Consider the following 24787-nt stretch of genomic DNA (forward strand, 5'->3'; position numbering starts at 1 on the left):
TAAACACAAACATTATTGAAAAATAATGACTGAAAAGGCAGAAGCAAAGTGCTGATAGTAATGCCTGTCCTACAAACAAACAAACAAACAATAGCAAAACTAAACCAGAAAAGGACCAATAAGGTTTACATATATAATGGTAAAGACTTATATATATATATATATATATATATATATATATATATATATATATATATATATATATATATATATATATATATAGAACAGAACCGCAACAAACAAAAACAAGCTTTGAAAGATTGCTCTACAAATCTTTTTTTTGTAAACCGAAAATGAGCTGCACCTTCGTAAATCTAGATTAGCGTCATTCCATAGTTTAACTCCCACAACAGATATACAGGACTTGCTCAGAAAATTAGAATATTGTGATAAAGTCCTTTATTTTCTGTAATGCAAAAATGTCATACATTCTGGATTCATTACAAATCAACTGAAATATTGCAAGCCTTTTATTATTTTAATATTGCTGATCATGGCTTACAGCTTAAGAAAACTCAAATATCCTATCTAAAACAATTTGAATATTCTGGGAATCTTAATCTTAAACTGACTGGCTCACGCTGGCTCACACAAATGATATTTTGACTCATGTATTGAGAAAAACCGTTGTACACAGACAGGGAGTAACTATAATCTAACTTTATACATTATTTGCATTGTTTTATAATAAACCAAATCATAAAATTTCATAACATGGGATTTTATAAACAATGGATTTGTATGTTCATAGTTTCCCACCCTATTAATAATACGTATGGCCCGTTACGTACGAGAATTATAATAAGACATTGCTTGTGAATGTGGCTCAACAGGATAATTAAAAAAGAAAAATGGTCAAACTGGCATTGACAACAATGTACAACCTTGGGAGCAGCCGCTGCTCTCAGCCATATCGTAACTCCCAGTGAGACTTCTGCACCTTTAGACGTCTCGGGTTTGAAGGGTTTCTTCTCCAGAACTATTGTTTCAGGTTTCTCTTTCTGGCAGATTTCAGAATAGGATTTAGATCAGGGATCATGGAAAGCTACTTCAGACTAGTCTACTGCTCGGTTCTTAGCCTCTCTGGGCTGTTTCTGGATCATTATCCTTGATAGTGTTGAGATTTCCTTGTACCTGCATGGATTCCAGAGGCCTGGTACCAGACACAGCTCAGCTCCCCTGGTACCAGACACAGCTCCGCTCCCCTGGTACCAGACACAGCTCCGCTCCCCTGGTACCAGACACAGCTCCGCTCCCCTGGTACCAGACACAGCTCAGCTCCCCTGGTACCAGACACAGCTCCGCTCCCCTGGTACCAGACACAGCTCCGCTCCCCTGGTACCAGACACAGCTCCGCTCCCCTGGTACCAGACACAGCTCCGCTCCCCTGGTACCAGACACAGCTCAGCTCCCCTGGTACCAGACACAGCTCCGCTCCCCTGGTACCAGACACAGCTCCGCTCCCCTGGTACCAGACACAGCTCAGCTCCCCTGGTACCAGACACAGCTCAGCTCCCCTGGTACCAGACACAGCTCAGCTCCCCTGGTACCAGACACAGCTCAGCTCCCCTGGTACCAGACACAGCTCCGCTCCCCTGGTACCAGACACAGCTCAGCTCCCCTGGTACCAGACACAGCTCAGCTCCCCTGGTACCAGACACAGCTCCGCTCCCCTGGTACCAGACACAGCTCAGCTCCCCTGGTACCAGACACAGCTCAGCTCCCCTGGTACCAGACACAGCTCAGCTCCCCTGGTACCAGACACAGCTCCGCTCCCCTGGTACCAGACACAGCTCCGCTCCCCTGGTACCAGACACAGCTCAGCTCCCCTGGTACCAGACACAGCACCGCTCCCCTGGTACCAGACTGTGGCAGGGTGAAGGAGCTGCAGGCACTCAGGCTGACGGGACACAGGTGTGGCCCGTCAACCTCTCCACCCTGCCAGCCTTATAAGCGGGGAGGCTGCTGCTGGTCGTGGTGCTTGTGCACGTGTGTCCTGGGTGTGAGATTCCAGTGAATAAAGGGTTCTGCACAAAACTCTGTGTCCTCTCTATCCTGTAGGTCGGGCCCCGTAGCACTCGCCGTGCTACACAGACACAGCTCAGCTCCCCAGGACAGAACCGAGGAAACAGCAGATGGAACTTTCCCCAAAGCTCAAGTTTGGTCTCTGTTCAAATGACATTCTCCCAGAAGATTTGTGGTTTGTCAATATGCATTTTGACAAATTCCAGTTTGTTTGTTTGGTTGTTTTTTTTTTTACGATTATTTTAAACAATGAAGCCCTCTTCAATCTCAAACAGGGACAGTGACTGATGTACGTTGACCGTTGAGTTCAGCCTGAATCTTGTTCTGGCCTCTGGTTGCCATTGGTCTTATCTGTCTCTTCAGTATGTCATCAGTTTTCCTCTTGCAGCCGCGTCCAGGGAGGTGACCTACAGTCTCTTAAACTTCAGACTGAACTCTGCAGCTGTAGTCACAGGAACATCTTACAGACTTTACCTTTAAACTGCTGGTCTAGAATGTTCTTTCTGATTTCTCTGGTCCATCTTCGGTGCGGTGGACACCATGACACCGAACAGCAGAGTGACGATACACAGACGATACACAGACGGACTGTGATGTTAATTACAGGACACACTGAAGTTTCATATTTTTTGCTTGTTTTTTTTTCCAAATATATAATTCTGTTTAACCACTTTTCAAAAGCAATGTCTGATTTTCATTAGTCAGTGTTCAGTGAATTATTGTTCCTCACTACTTTTGCAGATTTCAAGTTTTTAAAGTGAATATTGTGGGTTTTTCTCTAATGGCAGGGTACCAACAGGTGCTTATGTTTTGAGGCTAATCTTTTATCTGAGAATAAAAAGTTTAGTTAGTTGCCTCCTGGCTCCAGAGTCATAACCTGCCCCTAACCAATCATTTCACAGCGCTAAAGTAATAGTTTTTCTAGTCCAAAAATGACTGGGTTACTGATGTGGCGATTATCTTGCTGAAACACAAGAAGCAGATTTCCTGACGTGGTTTTATATGGTTACCTCCATAATAATACGGAGGTATCAATTGTAAGCTGTCTTGTATGGTAATAGTGCAGTATAATGTTTTCCTTTTGATTTGGGCCTTTTGTTATTTCATCTTCCTTATTTCAACTTCCTTTTGTTATTACAGCCAAATATCATGGAAATTTCCTTGAAAAAGATGATGAAATGATTTAAACAGGTGTGAAAAAGAGACGTGAGCCTTTACCTCTATACGACCTGGAGTGGAGAGCAAGGAAACATCACTGAGTCGGTTATGCAGGATCAAACTTTAACTCACCTTTAAGAGGAAAAAAAGAGAAGCTATCAAATATGGAGGAAGTGTAAAAGCTAATCACATATTTAGTATTTAATGTGAAACGTTACGCCATGCACAAGTTAAGAGGACAAGAAGGGAACGAGACTTAGTTTCAAATATATGTGCGATATATCAGTCTATATTAGTGGATGAAATGTGATGAAGGCTTTTTGGGGAAAGTACGTCAACACAAGTCACCTGAAGAGGATTAATACGAAAAAGTTTGGCTTTAATTGGAAAAAGACAGTGTTGGTATATAGGTATGGTCCAGTTTTGAAGGATGTGGGTTATATTCGTATTTGAGGAAACAGGCAATGACATGTCATTTCTTTTCAGAGCAACATACTGGGGGGAAAGGAGCTGCGGTTTGAAGGTGATTTGATAGGAAACCACAGATCCCACTACCCTCACACGCTAGTCATCTATGGCCACTTGCCTTTTAAGCAGCAAAGTTGAATGAAGACCTGCAGGTCATTGAGTATTTATTGGAAATAGTTTCATGACAGAAAGAACTGCCTTGCGTAGTGAAATGTCAGCTGAAAAAAGAAAAATAAATCAAATGGAAACTCCTTCACAGATCATAACATCTCATACAGGTAGCTTCCCTAAATATGCCAATTGATATGAGGGTTTTTTTCCCTTCCTGATAAATCACATTACACATCCATCCCATGTTCCTGTATCTGGGTTGTCCTCACTTCCCCTACAGCGGTCTGTGTGATGCTCAACAGTATGTCCAATGTCCTGCGGAACATACAGTGGTATGAATTGTGCTGTTGTTGTAAACTTTTTGAAAATAAAAAGATAAAAAGTTCAAAGGAACATTATGATAGAGGAAGAAATACCAATTCCAAGTTTCTCTTGGGAGTCTTAGGTCACAGAGAAACACACACACACACACACACACACACACACACACACACACACACACACACACACACACACGTACGTGTGTGTGTGCAGGCGACTCCTTTTCCTGCTGGGGGTTTTCTGGCTTCTACATTGCTACCTATAAATACTGAAGCTTGCTGAGTTCAGACACAACAGATGCTCAACAGTGTTTTTACTCGTCTACTATCAGATCTGCTTTCGCTGTGACATTTTCAGCTAGAATATGGGAAGCAAGGTAAGACTAAATATATGTATTTTATTTCATTATACTATTGTATTTTATTTTTCCCTCCACTGATATTACTTTTTGTTCTTGTTCCTCACAGATGCATCCGTTCCTCTTCACGCTGCTGTGGGCCAGTGCATGTTTTGCCAGCTCTCCAAGCGATCAGGCAAACTTCAACGCTCTGATGGACAATGGTATTCATCTCTCTACGGAATACTTTGAACCTTTCCTTACCTTTTGTTGATGTTGTTGTTGTTTAATTGACTAAAGATGGTCCGATCTTCTTTATGATTTGCTTAGTTGTGGTCCTGAGGGTGTCCAAGGCTCACGGCACCACGGTGGAGGTTCCTCTGACCTGTGGAGACACTTATGAAAATACAGCCATATTTTGGAAGAAGAACGGTAAGTCTGCTGTTAGAACGCGTGGAATCCTATAACACTTTGCTTGTATACTTATCTAGTATACTTACTGTGCTGCAGTACTAATATGACAGGCCTTTAGAGCAGTGTGCTAGACTATCACAGTTGCAAAACGGATGATAAGTAAGAGAGTAGCACATTCCCTCTATGGTTTTATGTTTTGACTCTTTGACATCATGTCAACCCTGAACATGTCTCAGGTGTGGAGCTCCAGCCGCCTCTCCAGGGGAACAGCGTCAAGGTTTTGGTGAAAGAAACGCAGGGAGGCAACTACACCTGTCACCTGGGACCTAGTGGAGAATACGTAAACCACACGATGATCCTCGTCCAGCCGTTTCCCAACAACAGGACCGTCATCCTGAGGGAGGAGTCTCCGGAGGATGGTGAGACACGGAAGACGGAGGGAGATGGGGGTATATCGGGTCACAAGTGGCTGTACAGGGGGACAAAAGACAAAAAAGGGATAAAGGCTAGCTTTTTATTCGACATGGCGAGAATCTTTCACAGTTGAGAATAAAGATGTATGAGAGCAGTGTCGGAAAGGGATATTAACTTGAAAAAAAGAAATGAGCAGAGGTAGAGGCCTGCGGTTTCAATCAGACAACGGGAATTGGATGGAAGAGTGCAAAGTGAACTGAACAGCAAGAGAAATAAAATATAACCAAAGGAGAAAAAGATGGAACAAAGGAAAAAAGAAATCATAACACCTTTTGTTAAATGCAGTTGAATAAGTTGTGCAATCTTTGAGTTTCCCGTTTCACCTTTCAGTAGAAATTGAGCCACGAGATAAAGGTCAGGTTTGGTCATTGGTTTGGGATCAAGTGATTCATTTTGAAATGATGGAAACTACAGAAGTAAGTGTTCAGAAACACGTGGCGACTGACATTGTTTCATTTCCTCCAGGTCACATCCACTGCTCAGCTCCAAACTACAAAGGCTCTTTCCACTGCGGCTGGACGAGGACGCAGGACAGATCCCAGGCGTCGGTGGTGCTCGTGAGGGCAGAGCGGTGAGGACACAACTCTCTTCCCATCAGTCTGCTGCTCAGATTCATCAAGCCTCTTTCTAGCTGACTATGTTCTGAAAACCTGACGAGCTGAAGGATTCCATCCTGTTTGACATGATGTCTTAACCAGCGCTTTGTGTTGACCACAGTCACATGGAGAACATCCCCTGCGTGCTGCTCCCTAACGGGTTGGGGGTTCACTGCCAGGATTCCAACTGCTCTTACCAAGAAGAGCAGCACCGCATTTCCCTCACTGTTTACATCCGCAGCTACTTTCTTCTGGAGGCCTACACCAAGTCTTTCTACCTCCGAGAGATCGGTAAGTGCTTTCATTTTAGCTATAGTTTGCTTCCACACAATCAAATTGAAGGTAGACAATGACAGAACGGGAGCTTCGGTGGAACATCTGATTCTTTGTTTGTGTCTCTGGTGCACACGTGGATTCTTGGCTGTATTTTCCTCCCTTTATTCTGGTTGGTCGACTCAACCTCTCCTTGCACTTTCAATCTAGTAAAGCCAGCAGAACTCCCCAACCTGAAAGTGAGTGAAGGCAGGGTGTTCAGCTGGAAATACCCCGAGTCCTGGGACATGCCCTGCACCTTCTTCGGGCTCCACTTCCAGGTCAACATCGTCCGGAGTGGCCATTCCTGTGACAGTGAAGAGCTCATAACGGTAAAATACCACACCCACACACAAGCCCCAAACACCCACTTGGTCACATGACTGTCTTTAATTGCTTGTAATGTTGTTGTTTTTAACCAGACTAACACCATAAATGACACTAAATACGAGGTCAATGTAAAAGCCAAGAAGTACGTTTTCTGCGTCCGAGCTCAGGACAAACACACAGCCGGGCCGTGGAGCCACTGGAGTCAGTGCATGTGAGTGTTTTATTCTGACCTCTAACCTGTAATAATGTACGCTTTACCTAATACCATCAGTCTGACTAACGTCATGCATGTTCTTTTCTCTCAAACCTGCTTTTTCTCCAGCGTGAACAAGGATGTTGTGAGCTGCTAACATCTGCTGCAATAGAAAATATGAAAAGGTGGATGGAGAGAAATGTTTATTTGATGTGATTTTTTTTTAAATGCTCTTTTTATCAATAACATGAATTGGATGTCTTAACATGTATAGTATTTATTCAACAGCCCTCAAATTAATCAGTGCATTCAGTACTGGAGCTGAGGGGGGATGAGGGGGGACGCCCCCCCCCCCCCCCCTGAAATAAAAACGGTCCAAATCATCCCCCCTGTAAAACTGCCATCCCCCCTTTCCATCCCTTATGTAATTTCATCAATGAATGTGGTTTTACTGCTATTGCAACATTTAGACTCATCACCAGAAAAATAACTTATTTGACAATTTTCACCTGTTTCAAGTAAATTTTCACTTGAAATAAGTAGGAAAATCTGCCAGTGGGACAAGATTTATCTTCTCATTACAAGCAAAAAAATCTTGTTCCACTGGCAGATTTTTCTACTTATTTCAAATGAAAATCTACTTTTGTGAAAATAGTTGTTTTTCCAGTGATGAGTCTTGTTTTAAGTGTAATGAGATTTTATTACTAAAATGAGACATTTTAACTAGAAATAAGACAAATATTCTTGTTAAGATTTTGAGTTTTTGCAGTGATCCATGTTACTTATCCTGTGAAGGACAGAGTCATATTGATAAGTTCAGAAAAGTGTTTTTTATTGTTGTGTTTTGATGTATTAGATGTAAGCCCAGTGGATATTTAAAGCTTACAGAAGGCTGCATTTAACTGCTGCTATGTCATTCCTGCAGTATTTCTGCAGGGGTTTTGGTCACTGCTATTATTTGTAATATATTATATTATTTGTAATCAGCCCAAATTATCTGTCCCCATATGATCAAATCCACCATCCCCCCTGATTGTTTTTTACAACTCGAGTACTGAGTGCATTGTCTAAACAAATGCCACGTTTAAAATCAATGTTTCTTTTTGTCCGTTGTAACTTATTTGTAATTATATCTCAAGTCCTAAAATATACCACTGCTGTTTACCATTTCATAATAAAATTGATGAAGATCTGCACCGATTGATGTTTCATCCTTGTGTTTTAAATCCCATCCATCAACCCGGCTCTGAAGACCTCAGGCGTCTTCTGGGGGAAAGCCGGGGTTTACCCTGAACAGGCCTAGTTTTAAATACCATGGCAGTAAATATAAAAATGCAAGTGTTTACTTTATAAAAACCGCATGACATTCCACTGTAGGGAAAAATGACTTGCTCACTGGTTTAAACGACTTGCGGAGCAATAAATAAGAGTCACGATGGGTACAAAAAGTTTATTATCCTATTTACAGCTAGGATGTGAGGGAGGAGATGAGGAATCTCAAAGAGGCAGATCCAGATGTCATCTCAAGAAATGACCATGCAGGAGCATTTTTGAGACAAATCTGCCCCAGAAGCATCTGCTTCTTCATCCCTTCATCCACAACTTCAGATTAATTATTACATATTTGAAGAACTAAAATAGAAAACAAAGCATCCAAACGATACTCTATTTCCAAGATTATCTTAAATCCACAAAAAATGGATTTAAACAAAAAACAAACACATGAAAAAAAACCTTTGTCTGACTGGCGGCATCCAGCGATGCAAAATTATAATCACAGAAGATTTCTGGCTAAATATACACAAACACCCATCCAGCCACGGAAGCCATCATCTGTGCTCATCTGTATGGTCTCCACAAACACATTTATACAATTGCTTACAATTAAAAAATAATATAATAAAACAAAATGCACATTTTGTTTTGAAAGGAAGTTTTTAAGGTACAGCCAGTGTCAAGATCTGCACATTTATTCTCACAGTAGCTCAAAGAATTATTGCATATTATCAAATGTCAAATTTTCTGTGTTGAAACGTATTCATCGCTGAAGGAGGCCGAGCCATCTGTTATTTTGACTGTTGCTCTCGTAACGTGTTTTTATTTCACTCCTTTTTTAATAACAAGTTGAACAAAATGGACAAAACTCCTTACATATTTAATCTGTCTTTCTTGTGCTGCAGAGAGGCTCACCAGCCTCACCTGAACATGTTTGTGTTGCAGGGACAGAACGCTCTCTTGTTAAGTTTCAGAGCCATCCCCCATCTGGAAGACCAGAAATGTGTAAAGGGTCTAAAAACATTTTTAGGCAACTGTGGACTTCATCATCTGCCCCGGACCACGATGAGCTGGTTGCAGAGAGAGATTTGTCTGCCATTCCAATCGGTTATATTTTGTATGTACCTTGCACGGCCGGTAGTAACTGTGTTGAAATGTTGATGCAAAGAAAACTTGCATACAGGTTGTAGCTGTTTTTAAACTGGGGAGTGATCATGCAAATGTATATCAACGGGGAAGCCCACACCAGTCCCGAGCTTCTGTCGGCTGATAACTGTAGGGTTAGTGTAAGTATAAAGCTGCGGTTTGGAGAGACACACTTGTGACATCCAAGTGTGTCTGTGTGTCTGTGTGCCTTCTGTGTGTCACAGCTGGAGATGGGATGGCAGTTCCGGCCAGACGCTGTGGATGATGCGGTCGCTCCTCAGTGATGCTGCTGCCTCTTAGACAGATACCTACACAAACACACATTTAATGCATATTTTAAATGAGTTGAGAATGGACTGGTGCTGAAAACACACATGTAGCACACGCACGCCCACCTCTCCCAGTGTTTATGGTTGAGTCCACTGAAGTCATCAAGTTTGGCAATTTCTTTGAGGTACTGAGCCAGTTTATAGAGCTCCCTGTCCTTCTCCCTGTTGAAATGGGCCTTCATGAAGGGTCGGATCTAACACACATTCACACAAAGTAAGTCTCACCAAAATGTGTAGACGACAGTGATGACGACGACAAGAGAAACCGCATACCTTTAGTCCGTTCTGTGGATTCATGAGGAAGTTCCGTCCAATATCGTCAAACATTATAGTGTTCTTCCTGTTGTAAAGTTCCCCATACTTCCCCCATATCACACCTAAGGGCTTTACCTGCACACGTGCACGCCATCAAACACAGTAAATCAGAGTTATCACATGCTCACAAATCACCTAAAACAACAACTAAGGACAGTTGCGTGGGGCTATTCTCAGAACAAGCATCATCATCAGAACTTCATTCCAGCATCTCTTTACACACTGGAACATGAGTTTGGGAGAGTCTCTCCATCCCAGGAGTAAAGTGTGTGACATGCATGATATTCTGTCATTTATGCAGGGATCCCCCTTAACTACTGACAGAGGCTCCTGATGTACAAACTACAAGTTGTAGTAAGTCAAGATACTGGAAACACAACACAATTATATTCTAGCCTTTGTCAAGTATTATCTTCACTACACATCATATACAATTTTGTTTAGACAGTGAAAGGGTAGAATAACTTTTTCACAAGTAAAGGCAATAGTTCACAGCTGAGCATGTTCATTTTTTCTTTAGAATAAAACTGATTACTGCAGTGAAAAATGTTTAAACAGTAATATGAGCAGCTACAGTAATATCAGGTAATAGAGTGTACCGACCTCCACCACCCCTCGTTTAGGAGTGTGCACTGTGATCATGGCTGCACTGTCCAGCATGAACGTAATCTTATAGTTAGGGTTGTCTGTCACTCCCAGCTCCTACACACACACACACACACACACACACACACACATACATACACAACCAGTAGTGTCAATTTCAAACCCATATATGCTCAAGAGCTATCAGCTACCTGGAATAACACTGCCACCTTCTGGACAAGCGGTGTAATAGCCTGCTCTGGCAGACAAGGGACAAAAACAGATGGAAGTAGTTTTTGAACTAAAGAAATATAATGTATAAAAATGAATATAGAAGGTTGCGGATTCTATCATCCTGACCTTTATTCTACAAGAGTCAACCTATTTTGCTTGTGACTGTCAATGAGACCATTGCTGAAAACCGCAGTGAAAGATGTAGAAACATTATTTAAGCCATTCTGTCATTCAACTCTCAGTTTAAAGTTTGAAAGTAACTGGCAAACAGGGTGAAAATTAAAAAAAGAAAAGAAAAATGAAAAACAAAAGTGGGATACTTGCTTTCATTTTGGCATCTATCCACTTCATACTTGTGGCAGCTAAAAAGAGAGCATGTGTACACATTTATTAGTAAATCAGTGAAATAACATAAAATACACACTATGTATATAGCACTGCCTCTATGTATTTTAATTCCCTTTTACCACATTAAAAATGTGATTTCATCAGAAATCAAATCATCATCGAATTAAGAAAAATAATTTCATATCTTGTGATTTTTCTTTGAGGACACACAACTACCAGACCTTTGAGCCAAATGTCAGCATCTGAGGACTGTTTTCCTTGTGGTTTCTTCCTACATAAAGCATTCCTAGTAAACCACAAGACCACTTTAACCTGAGCTGTGAGATAATTAACCCCACAGGATTATCGGAATTTAGCCGTTTCCTACATATACCCGTAAACAATGACAAAGAAAAGAAGATACGCACACCAGATGACGATATCGTAGTCCTCATAGGCTGATGTCAGAAACTCGTGAAGGTATGGTCTCATCAGCTCCTGGCCGGTTTCTGCACAGGACTTGTGATCTAAACACACATAGAATTCATTCAAGTATCAAAGATTAGTCAAGGAAATAATGTACGCAGTGATGGATTTCCTTTTTCTAAAATATTAAAAAGAGACCAGAACATAGAATTTGTAAGTAAAAGTAAACCACAAGCAGTGGTATGAGCCCAAGTATTGTCTTGTTGGATTCTTGTACTATATACAGTGGGGAGAACAAGTATTTGATACACTGCCCATTTTGCAAGTTTTCCCACTTGAAAAGCATGTAGAAGTCTGTAATTTTTATCATAGGTACTCTTCAACTGTGAGTGATGGAATCTAAAAAAAATCCAGAAAAATCACATCGTATGATTTTTGAGTAATTAATTTGCATTTTATTGCATGACATAAGTATTTGATCACCTGTCAACCAGTTAGACTTCCGGCTCTCACAGACCTGTTAGTTCTTCTTTAAGAAGCCCTCCTGTTCTCCACTCATTACCTGTATTAACTGCACCTGTTTGAACTCGTTACCTGTATAAAAGACACCTGTCCACACACTCAATCAAACAAACTCCAACCTCTCCACAATGGCCAAGACCAGAGAGCAGTGTAAGGACATCAGGGATACAATTGTAGACCTGCACAAGGCTGGGATGGGCTACAGGACAATAGGCAAGCAGCTTGGTGAGAAGGCAACAACTGTTGGCACAATTATTAGAAAATGGAAGAAGTTCAAGATGACGGTCAATCTCCCTCGGTCTGGGGCTCCATGCAAAATCTCACCTGGTGGGGCATCAATGATCATGAGGAAGGTGAGGGATCAGCCCAGAACTACACGGCAGGACCTGGTCAATGACCTGAAGAGAGCTGGGACCACAGTCTCAAAGAAAACCATTAGTAACACACTACGCCGTCATGGATTAAAATCCTGCAGCGCACGCAAGGTCCCCCTGCTCAAGCCAGTGCATGTCAAGGCCCGTCTGAAGTTTGCCAATGACCATCTGGATGATCCAGAGGAGGAATGGGAGAAGGTCATGTGGTCTGATGAGACTAAAATAGAGCTTTTTGGTCTAAACTCCATTCGCCGTGTTTGGAGGAAGAAGAAGGATGAGTACAACCCCAAGAACACCATCCCAACCGTGAAGCATGGAGGTGGAAACATCATTCTTTGGGGATGCTTTTCTGCAAAGGGGACAGGACGACTGCACCGTATTGAGGGGAGGATGGATGGGGCCATGTATCGCGAGATCTTGGTCAACAACCTCCTTCCCTCAGTAAGAGCATTGAAGATGGGTCGTGGCTGGGTCTTCCAGCATGACAACGACCCGAAACACACAGCCAGGGCAACTAAGGAGTGGCTCCGTAAGAAGCATTTCAAGGTCCTGGAGTGGCCTAGCCAGTCTCCAGACCTGAACCCAATAGAAAATCTTTGGGAGGGAGCTGAAAGTCCGTATTGCCCAGCGACAGCCCCGAAACCTGAAGAATCTGGAGAAGATCTGTATGGAGGAGTGGGCCAAAATCCCTGCTGCAGTGTGTGCAAACCTGGTCAAGAACTACAGGAAACGTCTGATCTCTGTAATTGCAAACAAAGGTTTCTGTACCAAATATTAAGTTCTGTTTTTCTGATGTATCAAATACTTATGTCATGCAATAAAATGCAAATTAATTACTTAAAAATCATACAATGTGATTTTCTGGAATTTGTTTTTTTAGATTCCATCACTCACAGTTGAAGAGTACCTATGATAAAAATTACAGACTTCTACATGCTTTTCAAGTGGGAAAACCTGCAAAATCGGCAGTGTATCAAATACTTGTTCTCCCCACTGTACACACAGAAAGACCCCTAAATACTCACCAAACAATGTGTAGTCAACATCTAGCACCAGGAGTCTCTTGCCTTCTCTGGGAGGATTCATTTCCTCCACCTTATAGTCTTTCACTCTGCGAGCTATTTTAGCAAGGTTCTCCTCCCTAAACACATCAAACACAAACACAGGTAGATATACGCTTATCCTTCAACTTTTATCAACTACTGTTAAGATTCTACAGCAAAAAAACATAAATGATCTTACCTTTTCTCCACGTCAATTACCTCTTCCTCGATATCAAAATCATTGACAATGTCATCATTTTCTGGAGGAGGGGCTAAAACATCCTCCTTTACAAAACAAAAGACATGCCCGGTTAAAGTGTCATCAGTGATGCAGGTTTACAGCTACAAACTCTTGAATAAAAAGTATAGTCACCAAACACACAGAAGGGGTTGCTCTTGCTATCAGTGTTATATTTGCTAAAACCTCTAAATTAACTAATTGTTCAAAGTAGTAAGTTCACAGAGCAACTACTGCAACTTGTGGGTCATAGTCCGTTTTCAACAGCTTCACTCTGGTCCCTACTGCACGTACCAGGCTCTCCTCTCTGGTACCCATCATCATGATTTTGGTGTTGGGCTTCAGCTTCAGGGAGCCCAGCTTCACCTCATCCTCCGCAGGTTTACCTGGGGGCAGGAATCAAAACCATTAACAGCAGAATGACAGCTCAAACCCTCCATGTGACCACTCAAAATAAAAACCAAGCAATAAACACATTTGCATAGCTTGAAAATATATGGACACAAATTGCACAGAGTAGGGTAACACAGAAATAATGTTTTATACACTTGAAACATTAGCTGAGCAGGGCTCTGCATTGGTACTAGCAGAGCCTGGGAAAAGGGGCGGTGAAAAACAATTCAAAATTAAGCCCTTGAATATGATTATATATGTGATTTATACCATCTAAAGCAGTGGACAAACTTATCAATCGCAGAATCATACCTTTGATTTTGAGTCCTAGAAGTTTCTGTCTCTCTGGTAGCACCCCAGTCAACGACTTAATGGACTGCTTAAGGTCCAACACCGTGTCCTCCTCAGACAAAGAACTGATGGAGTACTCCTGTCCTCCCCACTTTATGATCACCGACACAGACATGGCTCACACCGGCTCTTCACACACATGCACGTGGCTGCAGCTGAACTTAGGTGTGCATGTGCACAAACCTTCGTGTAACCGTCCTTAGGGTCAAAGTTCCAGCAAAAGCCCACCTACAAAGGGAGGACCACAAGCAAAGTCACAGGAGAGGTACCAGGATGAAACTATTTAAGTGGCCGCAGCTTGAGACAAATGAGAGCAAACAGACCATCATTGCATATAAAGCAGTGTATTTAAGTGGATTATTTAAATGCTGCATTGCCACTGAAAGCAAAAAAAAAAAAATCCCATTGGAAGTATTGTGATTGCCCTCAGGGCTTTGAGGCCTGCACTCAAAGTGTTGTCTCCATCCCTATGACATCATGAGAACGTGTCATTACACTACATTTTACAAGTTATATTGAACTACAGTTTCTGGTAAACAATAATCTCTGAGATAGCTGATCATTTTGGAGAAGCTGGCCAAATTGCATCCTGGAGAAATGCATCTTCCTGCAGGTATAGTCTCTATTATTATGTGTGTAATGTTGTGTAAACCTGCGTAGGAAACTGAGCTGTAGTCTCTACCAGATGCAAGTGCAGAACCCTCAGTGTAAAATCTGCATTTTAAACAGCGGATCTCGTCCCATCAACGCCGACAGGAGCCGAAAACAACAAAGCCCTGCGATGCTGCAGTCTTTCTACCGACTAACACTCCCTTCTACACAGAAATAAGATGTAAATAGGTGTGGGGAGGCTTTTCCGTGAGTGTGAAGCAGAAAACCTTCCCGTCATCGCTGTTATTAAAGCGTGTGTTGTTTTGACTGGCTATTTTAGGACAACGGCTAAATGCCTGCTAATCAGTGTCCCCGAATATTTTTAGCATCAGATGGTTAGCACTAAAGCCTGATTTATGGTCCCGCGTTAAATCGACGGCGTGGCCTACAGCGTATTTTGCGCGTCGCCGCGTACCCTACGCCGTAGGCTCTGCGTTGGTGTAACGCGGAACCATAAATCAGCCTTAACTCGCAGCAAAGTAAACATGTTGGATGTGTGCTTAACCAGCTGTCATTAGCTATCTACACTCTACGGTTTGGCTGTCCTTACCTGTTAGGGGAATTTAACGCGCAGTGCCTGGCAAACAATGTTAAATGTTATGGGAAAGATGCATGAATGAAGTTTGCGGTTCGACTTCATTCATCGGGACGCGCACGCTGTTTCTCTTCCTGGCGTCCTGGACCGGCCCCGGTAGTGACGTAGGAGCGAGGCTTTGTTGCCATGGTGACCGCTCAGCATCTTCACGCTCGGTTCCAATGAGTTCAATTTAGTTTGATCCATATATTTATGTAATTATATTTATTTTTCAAATGTATCTTCAGCATTTAGCTACTCAAAACCAAGAAAGAAAGAATCAGAATCAGACTCAGAAAAGGGTTTATTGTCAAGTTTGTTGAACACACACAAGGAATTTGTTGTGGTGATTGGTGCAATACAATACAAATATAAAAGCAAATATATAAGAGATAAAATGTATAAACAGAAATGTACAATTTGAGGTTTTTAAAGTGCCGGATATGAGTCTGTACAAAAGTGACTTAGGATGTGCGTTAATGTGACGCATAAGGTCAGGATTGGAATCTTTACGTTAATGTAACGTAGAGTGGGATGGGGGAAAGAAAGAAAGAAAGAAAGAAAGAAAGAAAGAAAGAAAGAAAGAAAGAAAGAAAGAAAGAAAGAAAGAAAGAAAGAAAGAAAGAAAGAAAGAAAGAAAGAAAGAAAGAAAGAAAGAAAGAAAGAAAGAAAGAAAGAAAAACTGATTACTGTATTCATGGAAACTGTAAATAACTTATTATGGTCTCACAAGCACAAGCATGTCTACTTATTTTGATACTTATTACAGCAGCAAGATTTATTCTCATTTTCTCTGAGAAAATCGCTTATCGCTTTTTTTTTTTTTTAATTTAAATTTTTTAAATTTTTTTAACATCTCCTACAGATATAATAGGGCCCTTGCACTGTAAGTGCTCGGGCCCTATTATATCTGTAGGAGATGTTCCCGTTGTTTTTCTCGTTTTTATTTTTCCGACTAAATGAGGGCCTTTTTGGGCTTCCGGTTATGGCGAGGAACTAGGTAGTCGCAACTTTTTGAACTCTGCTGCTAGCTTGTAATAAATCCTACAAAACTAACCAAAACCTGAACGTGAGGATAAGATTATCTGGATGGAAAAATGCCACCAAAAGGCATAAAAAAAGACAAACAAAAACCACGATACAAAGGCAAACTTTCAGAGGGGGAAGAAACGAGCAACGCCATGTCACTCATGGCGGAGGATGTCGAGGAAGAAGATGGTAAAACATCTACCGATATTTCAAGCGAGAAAACCAACAAAGATATCATGAAAGCCATAATTTCTTTGAAAAATGGGCTCTATAAAAAAATCAACGGTGTACAACTAACATTTACTGATGTGAAAAAGCAGGTGCAGGAATGCACGGGGCGCATTGCACACGCTGAGCAAAGGATTTTGGATGCTGAAGATAGCGTTAATGAGCTATTAACTAAAGTCGGCACACTGGAAAACACGGTGAAAGCTCTCACTGATAAAGTTGAAGACCTGGAATGTAGAAGCAGATGCAACAACGTGAGACTGGTGGGCCTACCGGAGAAAGCGGAGGGCCAAGATGCTGCAGCATTTCTGGAGAGTTGGTTGCCGGAGGCTCTGGGGCTGGAGCCGCGGGAGGCTCCGGTAATTGAAAGAGCGCACAGAATCGGTACCCTTCCTTCGGACTCAAGCACGGGACGTCCAAGGACTCTTATCATGAAAGTGCTGAATTTCAGAGACAAGGAGCTAGTGCTGAGGGCAGTGCGAATAAAAGGGAAAATCCTTTATGATGATAAGCAAGTTCGCTTTCACCCGGACCTGTCTGCTGGAGTTCACAAGATGCAGAGAAGCTACGATGAGGTGCGGAAGAAGCTGCGTGATAAAGGGATCAATAAACACAGGGTCATCTTCCCAGTGCGGCTCCTGGTGACGCATAATGACGGATCTCATCTTTTCCAAACTCCGGGTGAAGTGGAAAACTTTCTCCAGTCTATCTGAGTGACTGAAATGGACATGAGGATGAGGTCTCTATTTTTATCTTTTTATGGTTGATTTCTGTTTATACTTATCGCTAAGGACAGGATTTAAAACTGACTTTAAGAAAATACTAATCTCCGACGTTTATTCATCCAAATGTGTGGACCACAGAGAGGGACGTCCACCACATTATGACCCCTAGATGGCGCCAACAGTTCATAGTTAGTTGAGAAAATTCGCCATTGTCTCTGTTGAACAACGTAGGTTGTGACAAGTTGCCCTGATGTTCACGTTTTGTCAGTTGGTTTATTGCAATCTTGTGTTCAGGTTGGAAAAGTGAATTCATTCAATAATAAGAAGTAGAGGTAAAATGGTTAGTATTGCATATAAGCAGATAAGAGTTTAAAGAATAAGTTAGAGAGACGTAGGTCCTTTCATAAGCGGTTGATAAAGAAGGGGAGGAAAAGAGGTACTTCCATGGCTACATGGTACCTGGAAAAAAGGGCTGGGTGGGGATATTTCTAAGATAAGGAGAAGGTGGCAGGGTCAGGTGTTTTCTGCTCCTTATACTACTCATTCTAGAGGAGTCATGATACTGATCCATAAATCAGTCCCCTTCCAAATTCGTTATGTTATAGTGGACCCTGCTGGCAGATATATTATAGTCCAAGGTACTTTATTATCTGAAAATATAAATCTGATAAATATTTACGGTCCAAATGAAAATGACCACAAATTCTATAACAATTTATTCCTGACGATTTCAAATCTCTCTGGAAACTATGTGGTACCTGGTGACTTCAACTGCACGCTGGATCCATCAAGTGATAGATCTTCGGGCTTTGACAATACCCATACCAAGTCAAGGAAGATAATACACCATTTTATAAAAGAGCTAAATTTATTGGATATTTGGAGATATGGAAACCCAGATGCAGTGGAATATTCCTGTTATTCTAGTACCTATAAAACTCATTCGCGTATAGATTATTTCCTAATTTCGGCATTATTTGTTTCCAAGGTTAAAGAGTGCCAGGATAGCAGCATAGTCCTATCTGACCATGCAGCAATTTCTATGATATATGAAGATGATAAGCTTGTAAGAGACCCCCCAAATTGGCGGCTCCAAACAGAGTGGCTTATGAGCCCTGCATTTGTAGATTTCTTAAATAAACAAATTGACTTGTATTTTGAATGTAACACTTCTGAAACATCGGCTAGTATAAGGTGGGAGGCATTTATTAGGGGACAAATCATTTGTTTCACTAGTTCAAAAAAAAAGAGAGCACAACTTGAAATGAGGACGCTAGAAGAAAAAATTAAAAAACTCGAAATTGACTGTATCAAAATAAATCCAGCACACCAGATATGCATACAGAACTTCTTACTCTCAGATTTCAGTATAATGAAATATCAGCTAATAAAGCAGCCGCCAACCTATTGAAACTCAAACAATCATACTATGAACAAGGGGAGAAATCTGGGAAAATATTAGCATGGCGTATTAAACAACAACAAACAGAAAGGTCAATTAACTATATAGAAGCCCCAAATGGGAAAACGGTTGTTAACCCGGAAGAAATTAGTGAGACATTCAGGGTCTTCTATGAGAGACTGTATAGCTCTGAGTGCTCTCCCAACTTGGATGGGCAGACAACATTCTTGAATGACCTAGATATCCCCAAACTTTCTGAGGAGGAGAACAAGATATTGGATGAAGAAGTAACACAACAGGAGATAGCAGAGGCGATAGGCTCTATGAAGGCTGAGAAAGCAGCAGGCCTTGATGGAATTCCCATAGACCTATATAAAACATTTCAATCCAAATTGGTGACACCCTTATTGGAGATGTTTCAGGAATCCTTCGGGAATGGTCTCCTCCCTGCATCCATGAGGGTTGCACTAATTACACTGCTTCCAAAACCGGGAAAACCAAACACAAGATGTGAAAATATGTGGCCAATTAGTCTCCTAAATTCAGATGTAAAGATATTATGTAAAGTTCTTGCATGAAGATTAGAAGGCCAACTTCCTCAATTGGTGGGAGGTGATCAAAATGGATTCATACAAGGTAGACAAGGGTTTCATAATGTCAGGCATGTACTGAATATCTTACACAGTCAAATAGCGGCAAAAGACAGGGCCTTGCTCTCACTTGATGCGGAGAAGGCCTTCGACCGTGTAGAATGATCTTATATGTTCGAAGTGCTGGCCCGCTTTGGATTTGGAGATACATTTTGTAAATGGGTCTGATTGCGTTTTACAGGACTTACTGCAACTGTTTTGACTAATAATGTGGCCTCTAAACCTTTTACTGTCTCTAGAAGTTCCCCACAAGGAAGCCCTCTATCCCCATTATTGTTCATTCTTGCAAAAGAACCACTTGCAATAGCAATTAGGACGCACGCAAATATTTATGGAATATGGGAAGGTCAGTTGGAACACAAAATAGCACCCGGTCATCCCGTTGCTGCTTCCACCTGCCTACGTGGATCTCTGCTGTTGCTGCTTCCGCCTGCCTGCACCCCCCCCTCTGGTCATCCCGCTGCTGCTTCCACCTGCCTGCTGTGTGCTGCTGAGGTCCCTGACTCCCCCGGTCTGGCCTTCGGCAGGAGGGTCCCCCCTTATGAGCCTGGTCCTGCTCAAGGTTTCTTCCTTCCTAAAGGGGAGTTTTTCCTGCCACTGTTTGGCTTAAGGCTTTTCTCCCACTATGGGAGTTTTTACCTGCCATTGTTTATATAATAATTGCTCGGGGGTTTATGTTTATGTTTATGTTTATGTTTATGTTTATGTTTATGTCTATGTTTATGTTTATGTTTATGTTCATGTTCATGTTCATGTTCTGGATCTCTGAAAAGCGTCTAGAGACAACATCTGTTGTATTAGACGCTATATAAATAAAATGGAATTGAAATTGAAATTGTATTCAGCGGATCGGAAAAGTTTGAGGAAAACTACGAACAACCCTATTGTTTTAAATATGATTGACATTTGGTTTGATACTTGTAAATATTTGAACATCAATCCATCCTGGTCATGTTTCAGTCCTATCTCGGGCCGACGCCGGGGACGACCCCCACGACCGTTCCGCTGGTCAGCCCGGCGCCGAGGGTGGCCTCCCGACCAGGAAGGCCCGGGGGGTTCCGGGCTTCCTCTCCCGCGCCGAGGGGGCGGGGGGGGGGGGAGTAGGCTCGGACGGACCCCGGCTCGAGGTTGGCGTTGGGGGTGTGTGGCAGGGTGGAGAGGTTGATGGGTCACGCGCACCTGTGTCCCATCCGCCTGAGTGGCTGCAGCTCTCCACCCTGCCTGCCTATATAAGGCAGAGCTGGACAGCAGCGAGGGTCGGAGGAGTTGCTGCTGGTATGCTGAGGTGCTTGTGCACGTTGTTAGGTTCCTAAATCATCACAACATAAATTAATAACTTAGGAAAGACACAGAGAGTTGTGGAATGATTTTTCAGGCACTCCTGCAGGAGGGAGAGAGCATACTGACAGAGGCAGACCCCCTGACAGCAAATGCTTCCCAAAGACCCTCCCCTTGCAGGAAGCTATTTATTGGTAAAACTGACAGGAAACATGACCATATTTGGAACAGTGAATGTATAGATGGACAATGCACATAAACAGATGGTCACACATCGAGGTTTAAGAAGCCACACATGTGAAACTTAAGCTTTAAAAAAACACAAAAGGTCAAAAGGGGTCAAATGGGGCCCCTTCTGGACAAACAAGAACTCTGAGATCTTGAACAGATGCGTGCAGGCTAAACTTAAAAATACAATGGGACAGTTGTCCCAGGACAGTCCAAACCCCTGAGTATCTCTCAGGTAGTGGCTAACTTGCCATCTATTCAGAGCATATGATTGTTTTCAGGGCAAAGGTCAATTTGGGCCCCATTTGAAAACAGGAAATCTCGGACAGATGTGTCCATCTGACAATGGTTCATTGACAGACTGAGAAGTCAGCAGGGCTGGCTTCAGTTTTAACCTCCAAAGCATGTCATGAGGCAGAAACAGGCAGTTTTCTAATTCTGATTCTGGCAGTTTCATAATGACAACTGTTCAAATCTTTGATTAATCTGACATTTCCCTCCTCTTTGTCATTTTGAAACTTCACAGTAAACAAAATAAAACACTCCAGTGTCATCGTAACCATACAGGTAATGAAAACACAGAAAAGTACAAGGACAGTGATGAACGGAATCAGAATCATAATTTCAGTCATTATGTCAGCATGACTCAGTAGTGAAAAAGTTAATTCCATCTCTCTTTGACTCCTCTCCTAGGTTGTTGTCGCAAGTCAGTTTGGCTAGTCATCTTCTTCAGGCCGTGGCAGGTGAGATAGGCATCAGGTGAGTTCTTCAGCGGGCAAAGGTTTGAGTACCGCCCGACTTCCCGCCTACTCAGGCCCTGGAATTTCTCCGCTAGCTTTCACTGCAACTGGTGAACGCAGTAGATCATTCAGCAGCCTTTACTGCTGTTGGTGTCCTGATCTTGGACAGCAAAAGGGCCCGTCCTGACGGGTGATGACATTTCACCACTCGACTCAGGATCTGGTCACCCATTTCAGCAGTTCCTGCTTAGGAGAGAGGGAGAGGAAGAAAACAGCAGCGTACAAGAAGACGATTCTCATGTACAGTTCGACTAATGGCCGTCATTCAGGCCATGACTTTCCTGAGCCTTAATTTAACAGGCCATTAGTTCACTCCAAGAACGAAATCCATATGAACAACATCAAATGGATAGGCCTTTTCATGTTGTATCTGCAACATGTCGGAAAGCTCCTACTAAAATTTTTTTAAAGGGTATTTAGTATTTAATCCTCATGATGTATCATATGTACCCCTACTCCCTCCTGTTGAGCCATAGAAACTCCCTATGGCTCAACTTAGCCACCAGGGGGAACAGATTCCTTGGAAGCACCAGTTTGCTTCGCTCCAGACAAAGGCCTTCTGAAGTTACAGTAGCTAGTTGCAGTAGCACCTTCATTTAGCCAAATGCTTTTCTCTCTTTGCAAGAGCATTGTTTCTAATGTCAACAGGGGATAGAGGGGGTCAGGACCGCCTGAGTCCTGACTCCTCCCCAGATAAGTGGCCCTCACACTTCTTGACCTCTGCATCCTGGCAAGTCGGCAGGTCTGACCCTCTAGGGACAAGAGGTCTCTATGTCCTTCATATCCCCCCTCCCATTACCAGATTAGAAGGGGCAAAACCCTGTTAAATTCTGTCTTCTACCTGAGTCAAGGACCACAGAATTTCTCATTTCAAAACTATATATATATATATATATATATATATATATATATATATATATATATATATATATATATATATATATATATATATATAAACAATAATTCATTGTCACAAAACGTCGGACTGAAAAGAGGCATTCTATCAAATAATGCCTTCTCAACTGTTGTTGAGCTATATTTTCCCCAAATCAAAAAAGAAATGCCAGAAAATTGTCAGAAAATTGTCAGAAAAATTGTCTCCAGATTAATCATATAGTCTTCAGGAGATTCTTAATCTTCTGTTTGCATGCTGCAATGCAAATGCATGCTCTTCTATGATGACTTATAGAAGTCTTAAGAAAATTGTGGGATAAATTCCAATGCGTAAACTACACATAGACAAAAACCCACTAACATTAAACACACACTTCAGATCATCTGCATGTGGGTTTGTGTATCAGTGCAAATGTGTAAATTACTTCTCCTCAAACTAAACTAACCAAACTCAATTGGTGCATTTCAAATTAACTCCCAACCTAAATGATAGCAACACTGATCACAGATGTACACATTTTCAGTGTGAATAGGCTAGTATGCACTCAGAGTTCTTCTTTTCTAAAAAGATTGTTCAACGGGTTTGTTTCTCCTCCATACAACCCTTTCTGTGTAAAATATCACTGACATACAAATGAGAGTAGGCTCATGAACAGCCTCACTCCACTGTATCCAAAACACAGCGGCGCTAATTTCATTGTACAAATCCATCCTCTGAAGCTGTCAATCATCAGTAGTGATTTCACGACAGACAAAATAAAAATGATTGATATGTTTCACATTCATGTCACAATCAACCCAATCATTTCATCTCATACTCACAAATGGCAAGAATCACATTTCCATACAATCAAAGTCAAATACAGTATTACAAAAGTAATCCGCAAATTAAATGATGAATTAACCCAATTTGAACCTTCTATGATTCTATGCCTTCATTCAGGGCTTAGAATGATAGAACAAACTATATTTCTCCATTTTTCTATGTTTTTTCCAAGACGAGAGCTTCACCTCTGAAAACCCCCTTTTTTCCAGCGAACAAAAAAGTTCTCTCTGCAGACACAGATCTTGCAGCCGCTCGTAAAGCGCTGCACCCACTGCTGGAGCACGCTTTCACACACACATAGGGCCCGATTTACTAAAGGTTTGCGTGTGTAAAAACCTGTGCAAACTTGACAGCACCCGCAAACCAATGTGCGAGCTGATCTACTAACAGTGTGCAAAGAGGACTGCGTCTCTCAAATGCGCAAAATTGCACACGCGATCCATTTAGTACTTTTGCCCTGATGAATAATCAATATGGGGCGTAACCGCCAGAGAGCGCAAAATACTGGGAGGGGAAGATGCAAATTCCTCCATTTACCACGCGCAATGAGATTTACCAAGCCTGAAAGTAATTGCGCGTATTGTGATTGCGTCTGTATTTAATACGTTTGAAAGGAAGGTGCTAATCTGCTGCTGCTGTTATTGTGGCAAGGAGGCGACATCCCAAATCAAAGAATACGCAGAGAGAGAGTCTTTATTCTGCTGCATGTTATTTTAAAAATGGTTGCACAAGGTTTATTAAAGGCCACTTTTTCGTTAGTTCTCCGCCTTATATCTTGCCACCTTCTTTTAATGTGCCCCCCTCCACTCGCCCACAAGCAGGCCAAGCCTTTGTGCCAAAACTTTGTATTTTATTGATTACTTATCTTATTGAACGTGAAATCATCCTTCGTAAATTACATTTAATTAAAACCCGTGCTTATTAATCACAAAACACAGGTTAAACATCATGACCAAATCCGCTCCGACCCGCTGTGTCAGGATCAGTGCAGAGACTGCAGCTTCGCCTGAATTATGCTTCTGCGTTAAATCGACGGCCATATGATGGTCCCGTCTGTCACACATTTACTGTCAGTGTTTGCTATATAATATATAATATTTGCAATATACTGTGGACATCTGAATAAAAACTTAACTCATAAATAGATGAATCAAAGCGCTCACCAGCTCTGTGTCTGATTGTCTTTTTCTCCTCAGATCATGCCG

General features: G+C 42.0%; 2 protein-coding genes across 2 annotated transcripts; one reads left to right on the plus strand and one right to left on the minus strand.

The window, feature by feature from the left end:
* The first annotated feature begins 4370 nt into the window (after positions 1-4370).
* il12bb (interleukin 12B, b) lies at positions 4371-7900 on the plus strand. Its single transcript, XM_061740800.1, has 9 exons — positions 4371-4459; positions 4551-4644; positions 4751-4852; positions 5071-5253; positions 5774-5879; positions 6026-6195; positions 6388-6548; positions 6639-6757; positions 6869-7900. The coding sequence occupies exons 1-9, from the start codon at positions 4448-4450 to the stop codon at positions 6894-6896; spliced, it is 975 nt and encodes a 324-aa protein (XP_061596784.1). The 5' UTR covers positions 4371-4447; the 3' UTR covers positions 6897-7900.
* Positions 7901-8181: 281 nt separating this feature from the next.
* On the minus strand, positions 8182-15632 carry ublcp1 (ubiquitin-like domain containing CTD phosphatase 1). Its single transcript, XM_061740801.1, has 11 exons — positions 15499-15632; positions 14259-14525; positions 13848-13939; positions 13515-13600; positions 13298-13413; positions 11379-11477; positions 10948-10985; positions 10408-10506; positions 9763-9879; positions 9556-9683; positions 8182-9468 (listed from the first exon to the last, which is right to left on the minus strand). The coding sequence occupies exons 2-11, from the start codon at positions 14410-14412 to the stop codon at positions 9438-9440; spliced, it is 960 nt and encodes a 319-aa protein (XP_061596785.1). The 5' UTR covers positions 14413-14525; positions 15499-15632; the 3' UTR covers positions 8182-9437.
* Positions 15633-24787: the final 9155 nt, after the last annotated feature.

The sequence above is a fragment of the Cololabis saira genome, chromosome 14 (genome assembly GCF_033807715.1).
Source record: "Cololabis saira isolate AMF1-May2022 chromosome 14, fColSai1.1, whole genome shotgun sequence".
In the NCBI taxonomy this organism is placed as follows: domain Eukaryota; kingdom Metazoa; phylum Chordata; class Actinopteri; order Beloniformes; family Belonidae; genus Cololabis; species Cololabis saira.